The 27,244-nt window shown below is 38.4% G+C and overlaps 1 protein-coding gene across 8 annotated transcripts; it reads right to left on the bottom strand.

Annotated features, from left to right (window-relative positions):
* Window positions 1–90: 90 nt before the first annotated feature.
* Window positions 91–27,244, bottom strand: slain2 (SLAIN motif family, member 2). 8 transcript variants are annotated; one of them, XM_057352611.1, is made up of 10 exons: window positions 26,578–27,244; window positions 23,037–23,179; window positions 7,825–7,995; window positions 7,120–7,290; window positions 6,685–7,026; window positions 6,364–6,540; window positions 4,647–4,727; window positions 2,611–2,649; window positions 1,768–1,975; window positions 91–1,684 (listed from the first exon to the last, which is right to left on the bottom strand). In XM_057352611.1, the coding sequence occupies exons 1-10, from the start codon at window positions 27,036–27,038 to the stop codon at window positions 1,618–1,620; spliced, it is 1,860 nt and encodes a 619-aa protein (XP_057208594.1). In that variant the 5' UTR covers window positions 27,039–27,244; the 3' UTR covers window positions 91–1,617. The 8 variants fall into 8 exon arrangements, with proteins under 8 accessions (XP_057208594.1, XP_057208595.1, XP_057208596.1 ...); XM_057352612.1 differs by having other exon boundaries at window positions 6,400–6,540; XM_057352613.1 differs by lacking the exon at window positions 2,611–2,649.

The raw sequence follows: 27,244 nt of genomic DNA, 5'->3' as shown, positions 1-27,244 counted from the left end.
CGTAAACGTTATTACAAAAGTAAACTGTCAATGTGTTATAAGCAGCAGTGAAATACTAATTGTGCTCGGATGCATCAATAAATTCTGGACAATAAAAGACAACACACAATTTTTCATCTTTTATTTGAAATGATTTAACGCAAGGGAAACCGAGCATTATGTCTGTGGAGATATAAAAGTCTTTACCAAAAACAATCCACAAAATGGCACGTCACGTATTCATGACCATACTAGGCTCGAGCATTCATCTAACTATATCTCAGCACACAGAGGCATTGCATCATTTAATAAATAAGCCTCTTATCAGAGCATAGTATTTAGTCATAAATATCAAGGGGCTTTTATAACATACTTCTGTTACAAAAAGCAAATATAAATGTCATCAAAGCAATTACAAAAACCAAACGCTAAAGAAATGCAAAGAACCCTGAAGTAAATAATATTGGCAAAATAAAAGCCATTGGCACAAACAAAAATCAAAGAATTTCATAAATTATAGGCACTCATTTGAAAACAAACGTGCGCAGTTTCAATAGTATGCTCATGTGCAGTATGATGTCATCACCAATGTTGATGTAGTGTGTGAACTGTAATGTGCAGTCGTCACCAATGTTGATGCAATGTCAACCATTCTCTGGTGAGCGCCATTTCATTTACGGGCAATATCAATTTCACTCAGAGAATGACAACAAATGAAATGATCAGGATTTTTATCAAAATGAATAGTACAAAACCACTACACTTCACCCACACGACATCATTTCATGACCCCTGCCACTGAGACAATAACACTTGGATATCAACTGATGAACAAAGTTTGACGAAACAACATTTGACCCAATTAAATAGTCTCAGGCTTATATATTCAGTGACTCTCCCACTTTCCAATGAGGAAATACGAATACAAATCAGGAAATTTGCTCACCGACTCACCGTCTCTTCTAAATCCTCGAAAAAAAGCATCGAACCCGCTGTCTATCTAAGGGCTCGGACTAAATGCAGTTGTTCGCAAACTCTGAAATGCATCTGGTATCGTTCAGAAGTAAAAATGCTTTGGAAACGTAGCTTTGCAGTTGAGGTTTAACATTCAGAAGAAAAAAGCAAAGAGAAAATTATGATATTTAAACAGACATATATTTATAAGACCAAATACTGTTTGGATACTCTTCGAGAAGAAATATTTTAAATAATGATTTCAAATAAATAATATACCACATAGATATGAAAGACATTCGGACTGATGAACGTCAACATACAAACCAATTCAACATGATTTTCAGAAGCCAAAGTTTGAACTTGATTTGCAATATCACTAACCAGGGTTTACCACTAATGTTGTCACAGACAAAATAAACTCAATTCATCTGTGGTGGTCAGGGGCGGTGAGGGACGTAAAAGCAGGATTGTGTATTCTGTTTGCTCGGTGTGTGCGCCCCCAAGAGGCTAAATCCCAGTCTGATTCTTTGGCATTCTGTGATGGTCAGCCTGCCTTCCACATCAACTCAAAGTGGACATAATAAATTGTTTTGAAGAATGAGTCTTTTATTAGCGGGGATTAAAGATGTATTTCTATAAAGTGCCAGGTTGTATTGTTTGTGCTGCTGGTTCTGGGCATGCTCAGTAGCAGCCCTCTCTCCAGCTTTCATCTCTGATACCACTGTATGTCCTTGGAGCTGGCAGAGACCTGTGGAGCACAGAACACACTAAGTATATACACTTCACATCTCAAACGCTGACATCGTAATGAAGCGTGTAGATTATCGGTACCGGCGCACAGGCTGGACCAGTTTGCTGCGAGGAGCGGGTATACCCCCACCAGTGCTGGCGGTGGGCCGTGGCAGGCCGCTGCGGGGCGGGACTATAGAGCGTGTGGGCGTGGCTGTGCCTGAACCATGATTAGACATGACCTTCATAGGCTGCCGGAGAGCCAGAGGAGATGGGGCTGCGGGAGTCCTCAACTTACCAGAAGAGGGCACTGCAGAGCAGAGAAAAACACAAGATGAGAAGGAACAACAGATGGAAAATTTAGTTTGAAATGAAAGAAAATATGGATGCAGATATTTTTAAATGGTGGTGATGTATGTTATGGACTGAATAAATAACCCACGAGTGCTTTTATTCAGAAGATTTGCTTCTGTCTGTATCTGAAACAAGCTGCTTACATTCTTTTATGTAAAAATAGTGCAACAAAAGTCTAAAACCTGAAAAACAAATCATTCCATCAATTCCACTTCGTGGGCATTTTATAAATCTACACCTTAAACATCACAAAAATGAAATAAACACACAAAGAGAAACGTTTACAGACCACAACAAAACATTCACTTGCAACGATGACAATCAACACAACATTGATATAAAGAATCAAAAACAGAACAGGTTAGTATATAAATAAATGAAGAATGAATGAACGGATGGATGGATTAAAACAGCCTTGATTAACTTGTCTTGTTCACAGATATTTTCCACAAGAGTCAAGTCAAATACGGACGCCTGAATTTCGGAAAATATAAGAGTCACAATACAAACAATTCAGCTATCACACATACACCAGCACAACATGTACTGTATTATGACAGCAGTGAGAAAGCTGCATCAGTGGATACTCACTAAAATCTGCTTCCTCTCCAAAGCAACACGAGAGAGGAACTGGGTGAGAGATGGAAAAGAGAGGTTGGGTTTGCATGCGCTCTTTGCGTGTGACTCACAGAGTTATTTAAAGAAATAGTGCAGCTGAAAATGTAAACTTCAGGAAAAGAAAGAATTTTTCAAGCTTGTGTTCTCAATACAGCAACAGTTCTTAGGATCCACATTGATCGAGCTGCATAAAGTGCTGTAAATGAGTCATATACAGCTTCTTTTTTGAACTCGCGTGGTCAAAATGAACTGCTGTTGTATGAACCAGTTCTCCTCTAACATTCTTCTTTACGTTCCTTTGAAAAAACAAGAACATGCAGGTTCAGAACGAGGATGAGTCAAAAGAATGTCGTTTTTCATATTAAATGCAATCACAGTTTAAGTGCGAAGTAATGATTATTTGCTTGTTGACATGAATCTGTTTGGACTTGACTGACATGGTGTACATGCACCAGACCAAATCATCTCTGTGGTTGCATCACTCATTTTAGGGGTGCTTCTTAACCCTGAACAAATCAGCCAACACTCAGTCAGCCAGCCAGACAACCACCCTAAATCAATATATACACAATGAACAAATCCTCAACCATTACAGCACTCAATCACATATTTCATGATACGTTTGAGAGGTGCAGTAGGGGTTGAAATCGCCGCTTTGGAAATAAAACGTTTTGTCTGCACACTGCATTCAGAGCAGTTTTGAGATATTGAGCATCAAAGTTTTTGCATTCCATTTGACTTTGTAAATGAAACGTTTTGTTGTCTAAAAACGTCCCAAAGTGTAAACAACAAAGAAAAAAACATCACAATGTAAATAAATAACAGAATGAGAATATGTGAAAAACTCCATTTTGACAGATAAAACCTTATCATTCCAAGGTGAGGAAATACGAACTCTTATTCCAATATACAATATTATGAATAACCACACGAATTACGAATACTGGCACAGAATGCCACTTGCGTCTGTCTACTGCAGATGTGTCACAAGAGTTGTGATGAATGCGTTTTGCTTACGAAGACATTGACAAAATAACAAAACTCCTCCCGTTTAACATAATATTCAAATTATGTCATGACTAGTGGTTCACTTCCACAATTCATGCCAGACTGCTTTCAGGTTCTGAAATATATATTCATTTCCCTCATAGAAAAACTCATTTCAAGATCTAACCTAAACCTACAAGGTGGTAAAAAGACCATTACATGCTTATGTCAAGAAACAAGTCGCTTCCACCTTTAAGGGCTCCATCACCGGCAAATCAAAATGTCCCCGTGTTTTACTCACCCTCAAGGCATCCTAACTGAATATGGTTTTCGTCTTGAAGAATAATGCAGTCGAAGTTATTACACCACGTATCATTTTACTTCCAAGCGGTAATGGGAGTGAATGGGCGTCGACTTTTTGAAGCTCCAAAAAGTGCATCCATCGATCAAAGAACTGCTCGACACGGCTCCGTGGTCTTAACAAAGGTCTTCTGAAGCGAATCGATGCGTTTGTTTAAGAGAAATATACATATTGACAGCGCTATTAACATTGATGTCTAGCTTCTGGCTGCACGTGAACCTGAGGCTTGATTTTCCGGCAAATGTCGTAAGTTCCGGTGACGAATGCGGCATTTTTCGCTTTGATTCGATAGGATGCAGTCTCATGCGCGGGAGTTTTCCTCACGGTCATTTGCCGGAGAAACAAGCATCAGGTTCACGTGCAGCGGGAAGCTAGACATGTTCAGAAAACCACAAAACGGATGAAGTGCAAATGAAAGGTGACCTTCTGTTCAAACACAAGTTTCTCAAACAGACCAAAATGTGACATCTCCCCCGAGTTGAGAAAACAGCTTTCAAATAAACCAAACTACAACAAACGGTCCCAACAAAGGGACCCTAAAATACTTTGAGAAACGTGTTGTATTATCTTCCATTTATTCTTGTCTTTCTCAAGGCTATAGAGGCTTTATAATGCTTTGGCTGTGATTGGCTGTGTCCGGGTGACCCAATCAGTAAATTACCTCTTAGGGACGTTGGGCTCTGAAGTCTCTCTTTTGGTTTAGGAGAGGAGTGAGTAGGTGCAGAGAACCTTTGGTGTGACGCTGAGATGAGACAAGCAGAAATTATGTTTTGATTTGGGTAAATAGGATCTCACTGCCCAGTGACCACCAGCACCTAACTTTCAACCATAACTGACCCAGAATCAGCATTAACTTCAGGAATGCCAGGAAAAGACAGCCAGCCAGGGTTGGGGTTTAATTAAAGGCAGTGATTCATTCAGTGAGCTCACCATGCATGGGTAAGACAGAACAATGCTTCTAACCAGCAGCCACCAGGGGGAGCCATATCCAAGAGAAAAAATAGATCCCAGTGTAAAGGGAAAGGCAGGAGGGCAGCACTAAGAACAGAATAAATCTAAATTCTGTACATCCAGACAACCAGCACCTCAGCCAAAGACGCAGGGTGTGAGAAAGACAGGACGAGACAAAGCATGCTGAGCAGGAAGGACCGGTTATCAAGGAGAGGAGAGAAGCCTGTATCTTTAAACTCTGACATGATGCACAACTCTAAAATCACTTAAACTAATGCAGATTCGCTTTGTGCACTGTTTAAGAGATAATAAATGCTGTTTACTCTTGGCCACGTAATAGTTTATTCAATTGAAACAATAAAACATTAAAATATCAAGATTAGAGGAAAATAACTCCACCCTCTACAGTTTTTTGTTTTAGGTGCATGGACTTCCGGTTTCAAATTGTTGATTTTTAATCAACAAAATTGCATCTGCACTTTTATGAGTGTATGGCAGGAGTGTGTTTGCATTTAAGGGCACTGTTTAGGAAAGTCAGGCTTTTTAGATGCAATGCTAAAATGCGGATGAAACAGTGAATAAAGGCTGTGGAAAGATTAAAGATCCCCATCCAGCAAGCCAAGACACCCAAGGTGAAGTTAGAGTCAGACGTGGGTACAGAAAGCACAACATCTAAAACCAGATCACTATCTGAACAGTCAGAAACAGTCGAGTCACATCACATGTCAACATTATGGACAAAATAACTTATTGCATGAATTTAACAAACTCTTTGGGGTGGTTTCCCACACAGGGCTTAAACTTAGTCCCAGACTAACTTCAATATTAGAGGTGTTTTAATCGAAAACAACTTGCACTGACATATCTTAAAATATATCAGTGTGATTGTTTTGTCTCAAGATGCCCACCAATAATGTTTTTGGTAACGTATGTTTTTAAAAACAACTTAAATATCCTAATTTAACCAAGGCCTAGTCCTGGTTTAAAATAATCCCTGTCCGGGAAACCGCCCCATTGTGTTTATTTAAATAGATAGTTCGCCCAAAATGTCATTTATTCCCCATTTACTCTTTTCGCTTTATGTCATTTCAAACCTGTACGATTTTCTTTCTTCTGCAGAACACAAATAAAAGATATTTTGAAGAATATTGGTAACCAAACAACTTTGGCCCCCATTGACTTCCACTGACAAAACCACAGAGACATTTCTCATAATATTTTCTTTCGTGTTTCACAGAAGTCGTATACCGGTTTTGAACAACATGAGGATGACAAAAATATGACAGACTTTTCGTTTTTGGGTGAACTATCCCTTTAAGAGAAAGAGGAAGGGACAGAGTCTGAGATCAAATATGTGTGTTTGTGTGGATGCTGATTGGTTGATTTGATTGATGAATGCATTTATGTATGTGATAGAGAATACTCACTGATGAACTGACTGGTGTGTGTGTTTGTACACTCACTAGCAGACTGACTCTGGTGTCTGGGTGACCCTCCATTTGGCACTTGCAGGTTTGACTCACAGCTCCTGCTGTTTTTGACCGGCTCTGCAGTCGGTCCAGAGCTGGATCGTGTGAGGTTGGGAAGACTCCGCCTCAATTTTTCTGCATGTGCACACACACACACACACACACACACACACACACACACACACACACACACACACACACACAAGGACAGAGAAATCTAAGATTTTGTCTCGTACATTATGGCCAAGCTTTTCTGAATCTGATTGGACAAACAGCTACCTTCATTCTTAATGGTGTTGGTCTGGGTGTCATGGCCCTGCAGAGAGTGGCGAGGCTGCTGAAGGCGGCTGATGATTGGTTGAGGAGACGCACGGCTGTACTCTAACGACCGGGTGGGCGAGCGGGAACGGGGCGAGTTTCTGGGAGAGGCACCGGGGGAGGGCCGAGGGGAGGGGCTGAAGCGGTTGATGGGCGTGTGGTATGAATGGTGGACCGCCTCCTCATCATCTTCCAGGCTCTGCGCGTCAAGCTCTTGGTCACTCAGGGTTCCGCGCCGTAACGACTGACATGAGGAACCGGAGCTGCGACGAGAAGCTGTTGCAGCGTATTCTTGCCTCAAACCTAGGGAGAAAAAAATAGATCTAGGCTATAAAAGCATTCTATAAGAAAGCCTCTTCTCTATTCTCCAACATCACATCACAAAACATCACTCACTCTCCTCCTGCATGCGGGCGAGTATCTGCACGTCTGTGACATCATTGAGTTTGTACGTGGTTGATGAACTGACGGAGTCTTCATCCATTTCCGATGTGCTTAACTCGCTGTCTACTGAGGACTGTGGGCTTACGGCCTGTGCATTTCTGTCCGACGATCCACGCTGTTGACCTACACATACACATACAAACAAACATGCCACAGAGAAAAATGTAATGCCTTAACACAATAATAAAAATGTTGACAATGTTAAAGGTCTAATATGTACATTTTTGGAGGATCTATTGACAGAAATGCAATATAATATACATAACTATATCTTCAGAGGTGTATAAAGACCTTCCATAATGAAGTGTTACGTTTTTTACCTTAGAATTCGATCTACATACACCATACGGGCATGTTGTGTTTCTATAGTAGCCCAAAACGAACAAACTTCTCAACAGATCACGTTTCGTAAATACGTTATCTCCTTCAGCAAAGAAGCGAAAACATGACGACATCTTAGCCCTGTGTCAGCCTCCGTAGTACTTCGAAAGGGAGGGGTGGAGTGAGCCGTTGGTTGCAATTCGCAACCTCACCACTAGATGTCGCTAAATGTCATACACTGGACCATTTTAAGTTGCTTTGGATAAATGTGTCTGCCAAATAAATAAATGTAAACTTTAAACACATAAATCTTTGAGATCTTTAGGAGGCGTTTACCTGCGCTTCCAGGCAGAACAAGCTGTTTGACGATAGGCACTCTGGATGGCGTTGAGGAGGGGGAGTTAAAGCCACTGCTGTATGGACTGTTTGCCGCGTTTGTGCTATACGGGCTTCCGTAGCTCACTTGCGGACTGTAGGAACTGTTGTACAGACTCCTCCGCTTATTTGCTGTTGAAGAGAAAACATTGTAAGTGAATTTGTAAACTTCTTGTAGAACGTGAGCAAGTGTTTTATGGCCTCTTGATGTTACTTCAGACACCATTCATTAAAAAGCAACAAATGATTGACAAGACCAGTTCTGTACATGACAACATAATACAATATAGAGAATCACAACCCCCATTCGACGCACCAACACCACCACAGATACATTTTTACACATGAATTTTTTTAGACAATAAGGTTTAAACAGAGTATAAGCATACGGCATTGCTGACCCTCATACAGAGCATCATTCTAAAGCCTGGTGAAGTGCAATCTACTGGAGACAATACAGTCTATTCAGACTAAGAGTACAAAGCTTCACACACACACAACAGCTTTACTCAATCATTTAAGTGGATGGCCATGTCAATAACTTCCAGTCATTTCTCTCACACATAGACTCAATGCAGCCATTGAGTCTCTATTGCAGCATGAGGCTGCATGTGTTTATGATGCAGTCAGGCTGCAGTTAAAGGGATAGTACACCCAAAAATTAAAATTCTTTTATCATTCAGTCTCCCTCATGTTAATCCAAACTTGTATGAGTTTTTTCCCTGCACAACACAAAAGAAGATATTTTGACGAATGTCAAATTTATATGTAAGGAATAATTGACGACGGGCCGTTCAATTATCGAAAGTTCATGCACACCCCGAGGTGGTAATGCGGCCACGACGCGAAGCGGAGCGTTAACTTTCGATAATTGAACGGACCGGAGTCAATTATTCCGCTTATACCACGGTCACAACACCACAAGACGTTGTTCCGATACCACAAGACGTTGTTACGATGTTTTATCTCAAGACATTTGTATGGTATTTGTCCCGGAATGCTCTTTCTGGTAGGACTAATTTCTTACGCATCTCATCTGAAGGCGTGGCTTGAGCCTGCACATGCAGTTTTCCGAGAGCGAGAGGAAGACAGACAGTGCACATGCACACGCGTTTGCTTCACTGAGAGTGAAAAGACAATTTGATTTGTTTTCGTCGTATTTAACACCCCTGTCGTATAAGAAAAGTATTAAGAGAAAAAAGTGACACGGAGGTTTCTGCACCAACTGCGGTTCTCGCAGTGGCATAGAAAGCTTCCTGCTGTGTGTTTTAAGTCCCGTTTACCCATTCCACAGACGAATTTAACATGTTGTTGTTGTTATTTTTGTGCTTCGTTTTTATCTTTAACCCGCTGATTGTGTCATGTAGTTTGCCGTTACCTTTGATACATGCTTTAGTTTTTCGTCTGAACAGTCCTGTACAGTGCTCTCGCCATTGTTGTTCAAATGTTCATGCTGTCCATAAATATTAATAGTTATTTCTTCTCAGACAATGGAATTTGACTGTTGTTATGCCCTTCGAGGGCAGAGCCCTTGGAGTTTAGACTTTGGAGTGAACAGGGCATTTGCGTGCCATTATATAGACGTTTGGAATGCACTTGGCAAAGGAAGCGACGTAATTTCCTCATTATCTTCAGCTGGCATGTTCACGTGAGAGCGAAGCACTGTGTCCATCAGCAGATGTCGCTGTTTTAATGGCATAACTTAAGCATAAAACCTAACTGTTTGCAAATAAACAATACATTGTATATTTTGAAAAGTTTAATATATATTAGTGTTTATATATTATATAGCATATTTTAAAAACTTTTTAAAATATAAAATGTATGTTTATTTGCAAATGCTTAAGTTATGCCATTAAAACAGCGACATCTGCTGATGGACACAATGCTTCTTTTTCACGTGAACATGCCAGCTGAAGATAATGAGGAAATTACATCGATTCCTTTGCCAAGTGCATTTCAAAGGTCTACATAATGGCACGCAAATGCCCTGTTCACTCCAAAGTCTAAAATCAAAGGGCTCTGCCCTTCGAAGGAGTAGGGCATAGGAATGATGACTATATTTGGAAACGTACCATTACACCCCTAAATAAATAAATAAATAAATAAATATATATATATACACACATACACAGTTTTCTACAATTATTTTATAACAGTTTTATATTGCCAGCAAAATACTGCAAGTATTCAATACATCACCCTTCCTAGACAGTGTGTGCAGCTGGATGCTCAAGAGGTCATTACAGCACATTTCCTCTGGACTCCTACTCTTCCTTCCCTCTTTCCATGTATACACCCCCCACCCAACAACACAACAACAACCTCATGCCCTCTGCTCTCACGTCATTACAGATCAACCACTGAACTGTTTAACGCAACACCATCAGCTGTGCTTACACAAATCCATGCACAATGCTTGAGAGCTCAGATGCAAAAACAGCCATAAGAATGTGTGCACACAGCTGCATGACTTCTGAGTAGGGCTGCAACTAACGGTGATTTTTATTGTCGACTAAGATTATTTTTTTTAAATAATCTTTTTTTTAATAATAAAAAAATTAATGATTTTTTGGATTACTTTGTTAATCCTTTCGCAAACTCTCCAATAGAAAATAAATTCTACTATTTTCTTAAAGCATATCATACTTTTTACTCTCGTTTTACTTTCACTTTCTCTTCTTTTCTTTCCTTGTCCATAAAACCACCATTTTTAGGTCTCTTTATTTTTCGTTTGGATAAGTAATTTAATTTTGGTAATTAATTGGTTTAGGACTTACTTGTGTTTTGTAATTATTCGTTTACAAAAGAAGTGTTTAGAAGGTTGAATTGCGCCAAAGTGTATCCGTTAAACAACCTGATTAAAATGATCTTGTGAATAATTATCATGTATTTTGTTATATCTGCGAGTTAAAAAAAACATTTAAGTAATATATAATATTGTAAAGGGCAAATATACATATAAAACACAAACGTAAATAAACTGCTGAAAATAAGCGCAATATTAATGCTTCGTATTTAAATTCTGTAAATTAAAACTATGCACAATCAATTTAAGAACAAAGCAAGGTCAATGTTAATGTTACATTAGCTTCACAATAATTAACAACATGTTTAATTGTACATGCAAGTCGGCTGAGACTGTTTTGCGGGCTGTGCATGGTATTCTGTCCCGTGGGCTCATGGGATATAGAAGCATCTCAAGTATCCATCGCCGAGTGCTTCAGAATCTGGGTGTAACCAGTAAGCTATCCGGGAATTTCTCGCCTACTCTTTTATGAATACTGACGATTCGGACATACTACTCTGTTCAAGTACTGTTTTCTCCTACTACATAGTAGGTAAGTAGGCGTATTCGGATGCAACATTGGTATACGCACGTCCAAATCTCGCAAGAAATAATCCACCACCCGGGTATTTCTCACCTACTCTTTTATGAATACTGACAATTGTACTGACGAGGCAGTTGTGGACTAATGGTTAGAGAGTCGGACTCGTGACCAGAACGTTGCCGGTTTGATCCTCAGGGCCGGCGGGTAACGACTGAGGTGCCCTTGAGCAAGGCACCTTACCCCTACTTGCTCCCCGGGAGCTGCAGTGATAGCTGCCCACTGCTCCGGGTGTACGTGTGTTCACCACTTGCTGTGCGTGTGTTCACTACTCTCTGATGGGTTAAATGCAGAGGTCACATTTCGTTGCCTTGTACTTGTACATGTGCAGTGACAATAAAGTTGAATCTAATCTAATCTAATCTTCGCTTACTGGATATAGGAAATGTTATAAAGGTCCATTGCATAAAACTATCACCGTATAAAAGTCTCCAATGCAGTGTGGCATAAAAGCGCTCATGCGCATTCTGGACACAGAATGATGCGCTTTATGCATTCGCTTCTACGTTATTTACAGTTATGCGCATTCCGGAGGCACAATGATGCGCTTAAAGCACATTCTCCTTCAGAAGTCGTGGGGATTTTTGCTCCCCAAGTTAATAAAAGTTAGAACACAATGAGAAGAGATATGTTACATGTTTAACACCATCCAACAGTTTACAGTTTAATCAGAGGTTTGAAAAGAGTTATTGTGTATAAAAAAGACGCACAACATTCAGACTTCCAGTGCTTCTAATAAGTTAAGTTACCGTCTCTAGCAATCACATTTTAAACAAAACCATAGACTTGTGATTATGAAGAATAATGAAAACATTGCAACATCTGGGAAAGAGTAACGTCCTGAGCGTCACCGTACACACGCATGCTGAATGGAGATTGACAGATGACAGCACCAGCGTAGGTCGGAGTTTCTTAATTATGCTATATTGGTTTATTCCTCTCATAAAGCTATCGAACGACATAAGAAAGACATGGAATATAGGTTTCATGATAGTTAGTCCTTGTTGAAGCTTAAGAGTAACACCCGCAGATTGTAGGATTTAATGTAGAACAGTAAATCACATAAAGTGACTTAGCTGGGTTTTCACAGACAGGGTCACAGTCACTTACACTAGTTCAATAGCGTTAATATAAATCATTTGTAAAGCGCAGTGTGTTAAAGTAAAGTCATTTATTATTAAAGTCTACATCTACGTGTCCCTCTCCGATTCATGCTGGGATCGCATTCTGGGGGAAGGGGGAATCCTCAGTCCATTCGCTATGAGGCTCGCGACCGTTGTTTGCCGGTGTATGATACTTTCTCTTGTACTACTGATTATGCACGCCCGGGAACTGAAACTGCCATTACAGCAGATAAACGTAAATAATATGACGTATCGACGCATTTCACGCACGTCAACGTATTTTAGTAGTCGATGCGTCATTGCAGCCCCACTTCTGAGTTTATAGATTGTGTTGATACTCTGGATTAACTCATATGACTTATTCTAGGACTATGGTTAGGTCATGAAGATTCTGTTATCAAGTACTCACCATCATGTGGTTCTCAACCCAAAACTCTTTCTTTTGTGGAAAAGTCATGGGGTTTGGAATAAAGATTTCCTATCAAACTATAACTTCTAGTTCACCAGAAATACAGAGAGAATGCGCAAACAAATCAAAGACAATGAGTAAGAGCGCTGATGTGAGATCAGCTCTTTCATATCATTATAAATACACTATAAAGAAAGAAACTGATCAAAGGGACACTTGGGCTGTAGAGCTCTTCAGATCTAAAGGTCTAAATCATTGATACAAAAGATAAGAAGAAAGGCATACACAATGAAGATGAATCATCAAATCTGACCGTTTTGATGAAAATGATATTCTTGTATTACTTAATGCAGTTGACTGTTGTTCAGCCAGCAACAGTTATTTCCAAGAATCAAATTCTCTTCACTAACTGGATGTGAAGATTTCATTTCACATGTCAACAACAGCTTCCTTTACTTTCTAAGTAACAACTGCACTGCACGAGATGAACTTTGACCTTCAGCTGACAGTTCTGTGCATGTGGAGAAGCCAAGGGGAAGTTCCGTCCTCATCCAGTAGGGGCTAAACCAAATCAGGATTGACACAAAGAGCCCGGATCAGTTATGTTTAGATGGCTGTAAGCCACTAACACCAGGACATCATCATCAAGGACATTTAGCATCATACAGTATGTCAACAAAGGACAAATAAATATAACACTACCTCCATACAGACCAGATGTATGAGGTTAATGATCATTAAAAATCACTAAATAACCAATATTTTACTTAAAACTGATGCTAAGTGTGTCATGTGAGTGGTTTGGAGTACTTTCGAGCAGACAAAAATAGACCTTCTAGCCATCTAGCCTGAAACAACCTAGTCTTGCAAATGTGCTTCAAGTCTGGTACACATGACAGCTATTCTAGGCAAACCTTTGGACAGAAAGACACTTAGTTTGAAAATAAAAAGAGAACAACAACGTTCTGTCTTAATAATTCAGAAATTGTTGATACGGTATTATGAGACCCACAGTGGTAGCTTGATAACACCAACAAAATAAGTAGAAAATGTGCTGAAAAACGTCTACAGTTCTTGGCCACCATTGACTACCATAGTAGGAAAAATGACAATGGTAGTCAAAAGTGCCCCAGAACTGTTTGCTGTCCTACATTCTTATCTTCTTTTGTGTTAAACAGAACAAAGAAATGTATAAAGCAATTTTTCCTACAATGCTAGTCAATGGTGGCCAAGAACTGTTTGGGTACAAGCATTCTTCCAAATATCTTTCTCTGTGTTCATTAGAACAAAGACATTTAAACAGATATGGAACAGCCCGAGGGTGAGTAAATGATGACAGAATTTAAATTTTTGGGTGAACTGTCCTTTTATGCCTTTTAAAGATTTTATTCCATGAAACTTTGCTTTAGAACAACAAATAGTTGATGGAGATTTAACACTAACAGATGCATATGAGACAAATCAGACAAAGTAACCTATTGAATAAACTGTGTATCTCTCTTGTATCCTTATTTTTTTCAACTGCATAACTGCATAACACACCAATATCCGTTGTAGCAAATGACGCATCAAAATAGAATCAAACTCATTTTACCTGCAATATTTATCACATTTTAGTGATCAACAGTACAACCGCTTGTAGACGTCCAGCAACAAGTTCACTGTGTATGTGTTGAAGAGGCTGGTTTCCTTAAAGAACTTGAAAACTAAAAATACTGCAAAGGTCATTTTACTAAGCATACTATTTTTTGCATGGACAATATAATAAGACAGCAGGGCTCATTACAAGATAAGGATAGCTGGGATGTCTGCTAACCTCTGTCTGTCATTCACAACCCATTTTCTTCAGCATAATGAACACACGAGGCTGTGCATCTGCCCGTATGAAAGTTGTTTTATGGGGGCAGTGAAAGGTCACCAGAGCAACACGGGCTGTTTGAGACAAACACAGAATGCAAACTCACAGTAGTGCAATAACTGAAGAGAACGGCTCATGAATAACAGCAACAGCTGAGAGCATTAGGAGCCACAGATGCAGACAATAAAGTTACTGAGGGTGGGTGGAAGAGAAAGAGCGCCATGAAGAGTAACGTTTAACGTGAACAGGATACGACTGATCTGCAGAGGAGTGAACACTGAGACAGAAGGAAGGAAAAAAGAGAATAGACAGATATCAAAAGAGAAAACGAGTGAACTGCAGTGTCAAACACGGGCAACAGCGGATTGGATTGAAGGTGCACAGTTGAGGTTGGAGAGAGAGACGGAGAGATATAAAGCTCCTTCATACATGCCCAAAGTGCCATTTGAATTTTCAGATAAAGAAAAAAACAGGAAAGGATGAAGAAAGATGACTGTGCTGAAATCTCAGCTGTAAACAACCATAAGGGTCTCTACAAAATAAGCTGAACTGCTGACTCAGTCACTGCATAACAATACTGTTCTAGATGTATATTAAAAGTGTATACTTTAGTCCTTTTCTTTAAGCCATTAGAGGCACACATCTCATGTTTTATTTATATAACATATGTTCCTTAAAATTGTGGAAAACAATGTGCCTTAACATAATTTGGACCCTGCGTGGTGGGCAAATATTTACATTTTGAATATATTCAATTGCTGACGAAGACTGAGTTTAAAGGAATAGGGTAACACTTTACAATAAGGTGCTATTAGTTAACATTAGTAAAACATTAGCTAACAATGAACAATTTAGTTTTTCAACATTAATTAATCCTTGTTAATGTTAGTTCATGTCAATACAGTTATTCATGTTAGTTCATGTGCATTAACTAATGTTAACAGTGACAACGTTTGATTTCAATAATGTATTAGTTAATGCTGAAATTAACATGAACTATGCTATATTAGTTTTGTTCATTGTTAGTTCATTTTAGCTAATGCATTAACTAATTGTTAATAAATAGCACCTTGTTGTAAAGTGGTTACCAGGATTGAAAATCACCCCATAATTTACCATTACGCAATACTAGGTGTATCTAACTTCCTTTCTCTAGCTGAACAAAATCTGAATTATATTAAATAATATCCCTGCTTTTCCTAGCTTTGTAATGACAAAAAAATTGCATATCGCTGCTGTCCTTCTGAAACCTCATATTTCCATATTTCGTGATTTGTATTTCTTGCCAAAAATCATTATTATTAGTCTCCCTTTATGTTTGTCACTGGGTTTTGCAAATATCTAACCAATAAAATGTATAAAAGAGTGTTTGTCAAATTGACAACACAGTGTTAAATCATTAAAAACAGTGAATTTAGACATCCAAGGGTTAAGAAGGGCAGTGAGTGACCAAAGTAATCCATAGGACTCCAATGAGTTAAAAGATGTCTTCTAAAGCAAAGTAATACATTTGTGAAATGAAACAATTATTATTTTGAGATTATTTAGTGATTGTTACATCACATTTGAATGTTGAACTATCCTTTAATGGCTGGAATACACTACAAGACTTTTGCTCAGATTTTTGCCCAGATTTTCAGTCTGGAGTTGTTGCAGAAAGTCTGCGCCAGTCTGCAGATTTAATCATGCATTGTTTTCTCTGCAAACGTTCAAAAAGTCTGCAAGTGTATTATGTCTAGTTTTTTAAAAATCTGTTCAGATTTTAAAAGTCTTGTAGTGTATTCCAGCCTTAAGATGTTGGATCCTATTTATGAAAAAATGTGATACGGTCAGATATACCAAAACACATCACATAGCTAATTTCCAAACATTTGATGCATTCTCTGAATTTAATCATACACTGAAAATATTTAAACAGTATTAAATACATGTTTTAACATGAGGCAGGAAACTAGAATTGTATAAAACACGCAGATGATTATTTTTTTTCAGTGGAACATGTGATGCAGAGGAAATCTAACTCTTTTTTTTTGTATTCTCCTCATGCAGTGAGATATGTCACCATGGTAATGACCGTAACTTCATGGAATTGTTTGCATTTCTGAATGAAGTGTGAAGCCCCGGGATGGGTTGCCATGGCTAGACAAACAGACACACCAAACACCAGACTACACCAGCTGATCTGTCGTCCAAAAGTTTTACAGAGCACCTAGTTTGTTAAGTCAAATTCTTCTAAACTTTACCTGACTTAAAACACTATGTGCTGGTTTCACAGACAAGGTTTAAGACTAGTCCCACACTAAAATGAATTTTGAGCTGTCTCAACTGAAAATAACTTGCCCGGACATATCTTAAAATATGACAGTGCCATTGTTTTGTCTCAAGATGCACATCAGTAATGTTTTTTTCTAAGGCATTTTAATAAAAGCGACTTAAATAGCCTAAATTAACTAAGGCATACTCCTGGCTTAGGCTAAGGCTTGTCTATGAAACCGGGCCTACATCAGTATATTTGAAGAGTTTGGTTCCAATCTGAGATAACTCCAATTTTATTTTTTTTCTAAAATCTTTATTTTATTGTGCATTCCAATTAATATCAATCAAACTACAGTTAGTTTATTTTGATTTAAGCCATAACTCAAAAAATACAGCTAACTAACACAATAAAAACATGATAACATAATAGAAAACATGATTTTTTTTCATCATTTTTTGTTTTGTTATCTCATTTTGGAACCAAACTCTTCATTTAAAACAAACCCTTATTTACCAATGACAAGCCTACATGGATTTTTCCACACATAAGCTCTTTTAGAAGGTACCAAATACTGCTACCAAGTTTTTGCAAGTCTTCACTTTAGTAGCTGTCGGTTTCGAAAGGCTTAAAATGTGCCCTACATAGGCAACGTACTAGGTTTTGCCCCATAGCCACTATTAGTCAAAAACAATACCGTAACAATAACTGAACCTTTCTTTGAACACTTTCTTTGAACAAGCCTGGTGACATTCAGATGATCTTCAGAGACACATTTTCACTGTAATATTTTTACACAAAGATTTACTGTATTATGTGCTTTGCATGGTGGCTTTAGAAGTCACTTTCTGACTAAAAGTACAAGTTTGACTCTGAATTGAAACGCTAAGATTGCTGAATCAGACTATAAGTTTAACAGTCTTTTATGTGGAACCACTGATCTGTGCAAACATGTTTTCTCCTCTTTTACTTTCACACAGCCGAACCCATGCACTCCACAACAGTTTTGAAGACGCCAAATAAAAAGCATGAAGAAAAGTAAATAATCAAATTGTAAAGGCCTGAAAGGTGTGGACACTCGGAAGGAGACTTTCCATGCATCCCACATGACTGAACTTGCTCTCATCACACCTCACAAAGGCTCTAAGGAACTATGGATGACTCAGGTAACCTGGAAACAGCACCACACACACTGCACAGTCAGCATGAGGTTTATACCCACCAGCAATGGATTTATAAGCTTTACACAGTCAGAAGTGAACAAGTTTAATTTACTGAGAAATCTCTGTCTGCTTCATTCATTCAACAGAACAATGATCATTTATCAAAACAATGAACTTATTGATTACTCCAGTGTCTTCAAGTGAGCTTCTTAAAAAATGTAATGTGACTATCATAACTGAGAAATAATAATAATTCCCCTTCATGTAACATGGATTACATTCTACCGTCTGCTTCATGATGATATTACGAGCCCATTTTCAACAATGACATCATACGCTTGTCTGTCTCGCACAATGACAAGAGTGATTCACGCCTGGAGCCGTTCCAAATGTTAACCAAAGGCTGATGCTGCAGATTGGATCTTTTAATGGAAACCTGTGATCTATGAGCTGGAACGTCTAGCGTTGCCCAAATTGATGCCAGTTTGAAGGCAAACTGAACTATATCGGGCGGCCAGAAGTTGTCTTTGGTAAAAGTACGACCCAAAAGTAAGGAAAATGCAAAATCTGGAGTGGAATATAATATAATCAGCTCTAATCTTTGTGTTTTTAAAAAAACATATTTTTAACCTATAAAAATGAGCTAATGGACCCAATTGTATTTAAAAACCAATATTATTTCTTGGTTTATAGAAGTCGTGTATAAAATCACTATTACAATTGCTGTTGTGATATCCACATTATTGTAATAACCTAATGGCTATGGAGGACTAAACCTGCAAAAATTATAAATAAATAAATGTATAAATAAATAAATATATAAACGAATAAATGTAATAATATGAAAATAAATAAAGGAATGAATGGTTTGATAAAACAAAATAATTCGTTTTAGCTATTATTGATCTTAGCTTTAACTTTTCTTTTCATTTTTTAAATTGATTTATTATTTTTTGTGTCCATTTTTTTATTATTTTTTATTATTATTATTATTTATTTTTAGATTATTTTATTTATCATTTCCTTTTATTTTTACATTTATTTATTTATACGTTTATTTATTTTTATATTTATTTATTATCGCATGTATTTATTTCCACTTTTATTTATTTATTCTTGAATTTATTCTTACTTTTCTGTGTCTTGTATGATAATTAGATGGGTTGGTCTTGCCTACTATTGGTTCAGCGTAGATTGAAGCGTTTGATCGATTACTCTTGACTTGTTTTGGACTAACGTCACGTCACTCACTGATCGTTTGCTTCGTGTATAACGTTAAGTAACTATGGCGGGCGCACAATTAGCTAGAGAGTTACAGCATTTAGCCAATGAAGTCGATAACCATGCATCAAATGACTATGTGTCATTCAGATTAGATGCATTTATTGATGATTTATTACAGATTGACGGCGAGATAAATGACAAAGTTCTCCCTCGGTTGTTAGCCTCTTTGCAGCACATTCAAAGTCTGTGCGAGTCAGAGGGTGCTATGGTGGTGTTACAGTTCAACTGGTGAAAATCATAAAGCACAAAATGTAATAAGGTTTAACTACACAGATGAGCTTGTAAACCGAAGTCGCAAGCTAACGCTTTGTCAAAGTGATAGTTATAAGCAGCCTTTCGGTTAGAAAAAGCGTAAAGATTTAATGTAACATGATGTAACATAATGTAAATGAATTGAGACATAGTGAACTTAAGTCACAAGTTAACACGGTAGTAATGAGCATCGTTCTTTCACTACAGGGGCCATCAAATGGAAACCATTCCTTCTAAAAAGACGTGGTTACTAAACGGTACTCGTAAACTACATTCCATAAGAGATAAATAACACAGAGGTCACAAGTTAAAACGGGCATATTCCCTTGATTCATCCAGCTGCATATTGTTGTGTGACATCTTGATATTATTGCAAAGATCCGCAGCAGCTAGCATTGCGAAATAGCTTAGTGTGATTGTTACCGTAGTGACACGCTGCCTCGCTTTATTGTATGGGTACGAATCCCGTGTCAAATCGCTTTATTTATTTTTTCACCTCGCTTCAGCCGTTACGGGCGATCATACCAATAATTTGCAATCTTAACAAGAATGTCAAAATCATGTAACAAGAAAGTCTGTGTTTATTAGACATCTTAATATCAAGTCGTCTTGTGCTTTCAGAATCGACGAATCTGCTGAGGTCGTTCATGCACCTCTTTGGCAGAGGACCTGTAACCGGAACTTGGTCACCACCTTAGCACCCCCTGACTCGCACAGATTTTGAAGAACTTTGTCATTTATCTCTCCGTCAATCTGTAATAAATCCTCAATAAATGCATCTAATCTGAATGACACATAGTCATTTGATGCATGGTTATCGACTTCATTGGCTAAATGCTGTAACTCTCTAGCTAATTGTGCGCACGCCATAAACGTTATACACGAAGCAAACGATCAGTGAGTGACGTGACGTTAGTCCAAAACAAGTCAAGAGTAATCGATCAAACGCTTCAATCTACGCTGAACCAATAGTAGGCAAGACCAACCCATCTAATTATCATACAAGACACAGAAAAGTAAGAATAAATACAAGAATAAATAAATAAAAGTGGAAATAAATACATGCGATAATAAATAAATATAAAAATAAATAAACGTATAAATAAATAAATGTAAAAATAAAAGGAAAGGATAAATAAAATAATCTAAAAATAAAAAATAATAATAATTAAAAATAATTAAAAATGGACACAAAAAATAATAAATCAATTTAAAAAATGAAAAGAAAAGTTAAAGCTAAGATCAATAATAGCTAAAACGAATTATTTTGTTTTATCAAACCATTCATTCCTGTATTTATTTTCATATTATTACATTTATTCGTTTATATATTTATTTATTTATACATTTATTTATTTATAATTTTTGCAGGTTTAGTCCTCCATAAATGGCAGCATCTACTGTTTAATACGGCTTAAATGTCATTGGGTGTTGTGAAAGCCTCAGTTAGTCAGTCACATTTCAGTATATTGGCCTGTAGACACTCAGTGCCCCACTATAAAGAGCTGCTCAATTTAAGCCATGCCACATGGGCATACCTGACTAAAAACAGCAATAGCCTTCCTGACTACAAATAATCCTAAAGTGAAAGCTGTCATAACTATATTTAGAAGAGAGACGGGCTGATGGACGTACAACCAAATGTACTTTCAAGATTAAGTTGAACCGCAAGCCAACTGTTGAAAACACATATACACGTGCTGGTGACAGACTGATCACAGCATGAAAGTGGGGATGAAAGAAAATCAGAGCCAAAATGGAGTTTAGCGAATGGGTAAAGGGCAAAAGTGGAGGACATAAAGAACAGAGAGTGAAAAAATGAAGCAGTATGTCTTAAACTCAACATGAATAGTTTCATACATGTTACCATTTAGTTCAGATGTATCTTTTCTCCGCCGGTTAAAGCGGATTCAGAATAAGCCAAAGCATATAGTTTGACTTTCTGACAAGCAATGCAGAGACTGGAACAGAGTATGTGAGATGAGTGAGGCAACAAGGTTCGGTAAATACTCCAGCTCCACTCCGGGTTTTTCTTTTCCACTCCAGAAACTCTGTTCGGACTCATCCTAGAGCGTAAGGTTGGCTCGATACCAAAACTTTGGCTTCGTACGGCACCAGAATCTATTACCGGCAATATCGGTACCATAGGTGACCAATAACCAGCCCCAAAATAAATTATTTGAAAAAATAGCAAGAAGACTGCATGAAACTGCTGTAACGCATATTTTATATATTATTTTTACACTTTTACACTGTATTACTGAAAAATGCTTTGGTTATATAGATTTATCATCATAATCCCACAAATATGAACAATTCAATTTTGAACAACAATTACATGTTTCAAGTAGGTCTATTTAACAGTACCATTCAAGATGAAAACTGAATGATCAATAAAAATAAAACACTGCACAGTCTTCACTGTATAAAATAAATATGCAATGACTCTAAATAAAGCTACAAAAGTTTCATTTTCTCTTTAATAAGTGACACAGATTTATTAGGTTACTGTCACTTTAAGGCAAATTCTTTTTTGATGCGGATATACATTTAAAACGCAACGGACTGTGCTTATGTGAACCTTTAGTGTTTCTGACATAACAGCGTGTGTATTTGACGGTATAAGAACATATACAAGACGCGAAAGAGAACTTCATGATGATTTAGTAGGCTAACTGAGATGTCTGGAACAGAAAACATTATATATGCCATTGAATGGGGTGTAGGGGTGTTGGGAAAAATCGATTCACTATCGCAATTCTTCTTAAAACGATTTAAAAATCGATTGGTTTATCTCAGAATCAATTTATTTTTATATAATACAATATATATTGAATCGGCACACAAGTATCGGGATAGTATTGAATCGGCAAATTAGTGTATCGTTACACCCCTAATGGGGTGTACAGATGCATCGCAGCATGTAGAATGTAAGTTACACTGTAAAACAATCTAAAGGTCTCTCTGCAAAAGTAGAAAGAGACAAATTTGTCTCAGTTTAAATGGTCGCAAAAGTGCTTGTAGAGCGATTCATCTTGTTCTTCTATGTTGCCGGTTCAGCGTCAGTTCTGTGGCATACTGCCGCATAGCAGTGAACTTAGGAACAGCAGTGTTTCAAGTACCGAAACAAACAAAATTCTGGTATTGAACTGTTTGAAATCTAACATGTACCGGTACATTTCCATAACCAGTTTACCGCGCAACACTACTAGAGCGCGAGAAAACACAGATGCTCCAACTTTGCCAAGAACCCGTTCCTTAATCCCAGAAAAACGACACAATCACACTCCCCACCGCTCACATACTCTGGTGTGAAATGCCGCAAACACAGAAGTAACAAAAACAGTGAAACATCCAAGGCTGTTATACGAAATATCAGAAGCTATTTGCCTATTAAAATGACAAAACAGTTTCAAATGAAAAAGATGTGTGTGTAGTACCTGACATGGTTAGGTCAAGTCTGTGTAAGAGAGAACGTTTGGCAGACTCCATATCAGGACTGGGGTTATCCAAAGCTTGTCTGCACCACACCATGGGACTCAAGGCTTTCTGCAGAGGACTGTTCAACTTCGCCTCATACAACCTGCGAAAACACAATCCAGAGGTCAATTACATGACATAAACATGTTCTCACAGCATATCCTGCGCATGAAAATTTAATGAAGAGACATGCTGAGTGTGGACGTTTGAAGATGCTTCGATGAACAGTGGCCCATTCACTTAAAATAAAAAACGGGCCTGCTGCCAAATGACCCAATAAAAGTTTCTCTAATATTCAGAGTGAGGAGTAAACAGGATTGTGCACCCAGCACTTTAATATTGTGCAAGCCAAAGCAGTTTTGCAAGTCATTGAGACCTGAATTAACAAGACTATACGGCTTAATATGGCCTGGCACAGTATTGTACAGGTGAGGAGATCGATTGTTTGTGTACTATATAGTAAATATGGGCAGAGAGAACATTTGTTAGTTATATTGTCAGTCAGGTGGTGGAATTTGAAGTTTGTTGTGTGTTTTGCTGATTTGTGTAAATTAGGGCTGAAACGATTCCTCGAGTTACTCGAGTAATTCGAATACAAAAAATCATCGAGGCAATTTTTGTTGCCTCGAAGCTTTGTTTAATCCATTTAACTACAGTACACACGGAGCACTGCGTTTCCCCACGGACCGTTATTACTAACGCACAGCCCGCTAAACTCTGTTCATGTTACAGGGCACTCAAGTCTCGCGCATTCACCGAGACACACGCATTTTAGTCTGTTCACACGCTCACACGTATGTCTCATGCTGATAAATAAGTGATAGCTTATTGAAATGGTGAACTGCTCATTTACTTAGTTTTAATCTATTTTGCGAGTGAAACTTGTTTTCCGGCTGCATTGAGTTCATCAAACTAGATGCAGACTAGTGGATGCTGAATCCTGTTATTTACACATGCCACCTCGCTGTTCTGCGTGTCTGAGTGAATGAACTGCACAGTTTAACGTGCTACACGCGTGATGCTCATGAATTTGTCTGCGTCTGCGCGTTATGAGGACATGAACACATGGACTTCATCTCCAGAGTTCCTCTGAAAGTTTATTTCACGAACATTTTATGGTTTGAGTGAAGAAACAGACATACTAAAAAATAAGCGTTTTCAGACAACCTGCCAAAATAAAAGTCTGGTTAACTTGGTATTTTATGTGGACAAATATATTACTATTTGATAGTAAAAAAAAACTAATTTAGATAAACTAAATGCAAAGTTAGTTGTTTACCTTTGAAATTGTTCTTTCTATTTTTATTAATGTTTCTTATTTATACATTTGTATTATATTGCATTTTGAATGTAATATGGCAATGTAACGTATTAAATGGGTTAACTTTTCACAGATATTAATGTATGCAATTTCAGCAATAAAAAATATTTTTTCAAAAAAGGAAACAACTTAGTTGTTCATTTTAAGAGACCTGTATTATTTTCTCTTGTATATTTAGTATTTCTCTTTAATAAAGAAAAAATATTTATTATCCGAATACCCGGAAAAATCAGTAGAATACTCGATTACTAAAATAATCGATAGCTGTTAGATATTCGATATTTATACCCTAGTGTAAATAACTTGAAACATGCAGAATTGGGCATCTTAACTGGCATGACAGTGAACTTTGGCCATATTAAATCACATTAGCAAATGGAAGGCCTGACACAAACACCTTTTAATGTTTAGAAATAAAAAAGCCTGAACTGGCAAATGGTGGAGAGGAAGGGAGAAATGGAGGAGAAACATAAGAGAGAGAGAGAGGAAATGTAAGAAGAGGGAATAGAGAGAAATGCACCGCATTAGTCTCAGATATTGGCAGCTACTGGTCTGGAACACCTCATAAACAACAAGTCATCCAAAACATCTCAATTAAGGAATCTGTATTGTCTTGTTAGTCTTAACCTTGAGGCCAAACAAAAAAATCAAATTGTGGTGGCTCTAAATTGCATACAGTAAATACCCTATTCAAACATTTCATGGGCGAGTGATTCGAAAACAATATGAATTCTGCACCAAAACAAGTTAATGACTGTGATTTAATTGTTTGTCAAACAGGTTGACACAAACCATTTGCTCAGTAAAACTGGAGTTCATAGGTATGGCACAGAACCAGAAATCCTTTTTAATCAGGATGGCGATGCAAAGTTGGCGACTGAAACTGGCACTCGAGATAATCCCTGATAGTGAGAGAGGGATTTCTCATGCAAGCAATTCTCCTGTGAAGTGAATGAAATTGAGTTGATCTCCTCCTGCTATGAAAGCAGCATTCACACACACACACACACACAACCGATTTTGCGGGGACGTTTGGATTACTGTTTGAGCCTAGTCTGCTCATGTCACAGGTTCATCGATTCGACACAATTATAAACACATTATCTTCTTATCTTGTTAGAGGATTTGTGTGACTTTAAATAACAGTGAATCCATACAAAAGCCAAACAAAACACGATCTTATCCCTCCATCACCATGACTAAAATTATTAAATCAATTACAGTAATACGCTGAAATTAATTCTGATCTGTTCGGTTTGATGAGAACATTTTTTGTCCCGTAAACCCCGAAGTAAATCTGAAGATATTTCAGTGATATAACAGTCGTTTATTAGCTCAAGTTTATCTTGATTTGCTGGAGTCGCAGGGATTTCCCAGCATTCAGACCAAACAGGATCGTGTCCGGATTTACAATAGTCTCTGTAAATTACACACACACGGATTAAAGCAACCACAAACAATGTATTACACACTGACACGGATCCAGACAAACTGATAAGAAGAAGCTGTCCAAGACAATGAAGTGTAAGCAGAAAGATAGTGATCAGGATCATTTTTCACAAGCACATACAGTACGTAAAGATTTATATCAGACTCGGAAAAGTATTTAAATGTAATAGAAGTGAACTGCTCTGTCATACCTGAGGCCTACACAGAGACACAAAACGTGTGACTTTAATGACATCATTGACACAGTGTCGGTCATTCAGAGCACTTATTAGCCAAAACCCTGAACATTAGGTGATAAACAAAAAGAAACAACTGCATTACGTTTCATTCCAGTATTCAATCTGTTGCTTTCTGCGAGACCGGCTCAGAAATGATGACGAATGTTATCTATAGGCAGACAGCTCATTAGATTTTGGGACACAGCCATCGACAGAATGACATAAGGCAGTAAGCACATTAAACACAGATGACAGCCGGGTGAACATCAATGACAGGCAAGCAGTCAATGGTTTCACTAATACGATTCACAGGGACAGTGGGGCTTAGACGACGCATCACGCGCATTCCTCTGAACGCTCGTCATTTACTGCGGCGTCAACAAACAGCTGCGCTCGCCTGTCAAACTGTCTGACACATGAAGGGTGTGTGTGTGTGTGTGTGTGTGTGTGTGAATGTTATTCCTCTGATGGGGGTTAACCACCTCTCTCCCATAGACGCACAGTTGTACTCACCAGCTGTCTTCCTCTTCATTGAGGCAATCCATGTCCTCCAAATCGAGGATCTCCACCTCGTCCAATACAGAAGTTTCCCCGTCCTCGAAAAAATCCAACGAGTCGTAATAAAACGTGGCGCTCGTGTTGGAAGTGGTACAAGAACCGATGTCGCTGTCATACCCCCCTCCGTAACTACTGCCGTGATATGATCGTCTGGGGCTCAGTCTCGAGTTCTCCAAAACACCGCAAAAACCCCTCGATCCGCCGAACCCCACCCCAGTGAACCCGGCGAGCGCCGCCGCCGCACCCGGAGACTCGTACCCGGCGCTCACGGGTCTGGTGTTTCCACCGGATGAGGAGAAAGAGAGCAGACTGGATCGGCTCCGGAGCTGCTCGTTCTGCTGCTCGAGTTTCTTCACCAAGTCTTGAAGCTTCCGCACCTCCAAGTCCGCGTTTATGTTTGAGTTGATATCCTCCATGGTTAAACGTCCGTGGCCGGTTGCGTGTGTCAGGTTTGATCAACTACCACCAAAGTCAACAAGTTAGCGACGCTTTGTCTAAAGGTCGTTAAAGGAAGCGCTGTCAACACCGCGATTTCAAAGTTACTAATCTTATCGTCGTCATCTTCTCCGAGCGTTAGTACACACTATGAGTTCCGTCGCCATCTTTACCGTCCGCCAGTCGC

Source organism: Triplophysa rosa, linkage group LG15, assembly GCF_024868665.1.
Source record: "Triplophysa rosa linkage group LG15, Trosa_1v2, whole genome shotgun sequence".
In the NCBI taxonomy this organism is placed as follows: Eukaryota; Metazoa; Chordata; class Actinopteri; order Cypriniformes; family Nemacheilidae; genus Triplophysa; species Triplophysa rosa.
The sequence above is the reverse complement of the archived record's forward strand: the minus strand, read 5'-3'. Positions and strand labels throughout refer to the sequence as shown.

What these genes read in the sequence shown, in the direction of transcription:
- slain2 (XM_057352611.1), bottom strand. Translation starts at nt 27,038, where the DNA reads ATGGAGGATATCAACTCAAACATAAACGCGGACTTGGAGGTGCGGAAG. An exon ending in ACTTGACCTAACCATGTCAG is followed by an intron (nt 7,996 to 23,036) that starts GTACTACACACA and finishes TCTCTTCAACAG; the next exon opens with CAAATAAGCGGAGGAGTCTG. An exon ending in ACACACCAGTCAGTTCATCA is followed by an intron (nt 4,728 to 6,363) that starts GTGAGTATTCTC and finishes GTCTCATCTCAG; the next exon opens with CGTCACACCAAAGGTTCTCT.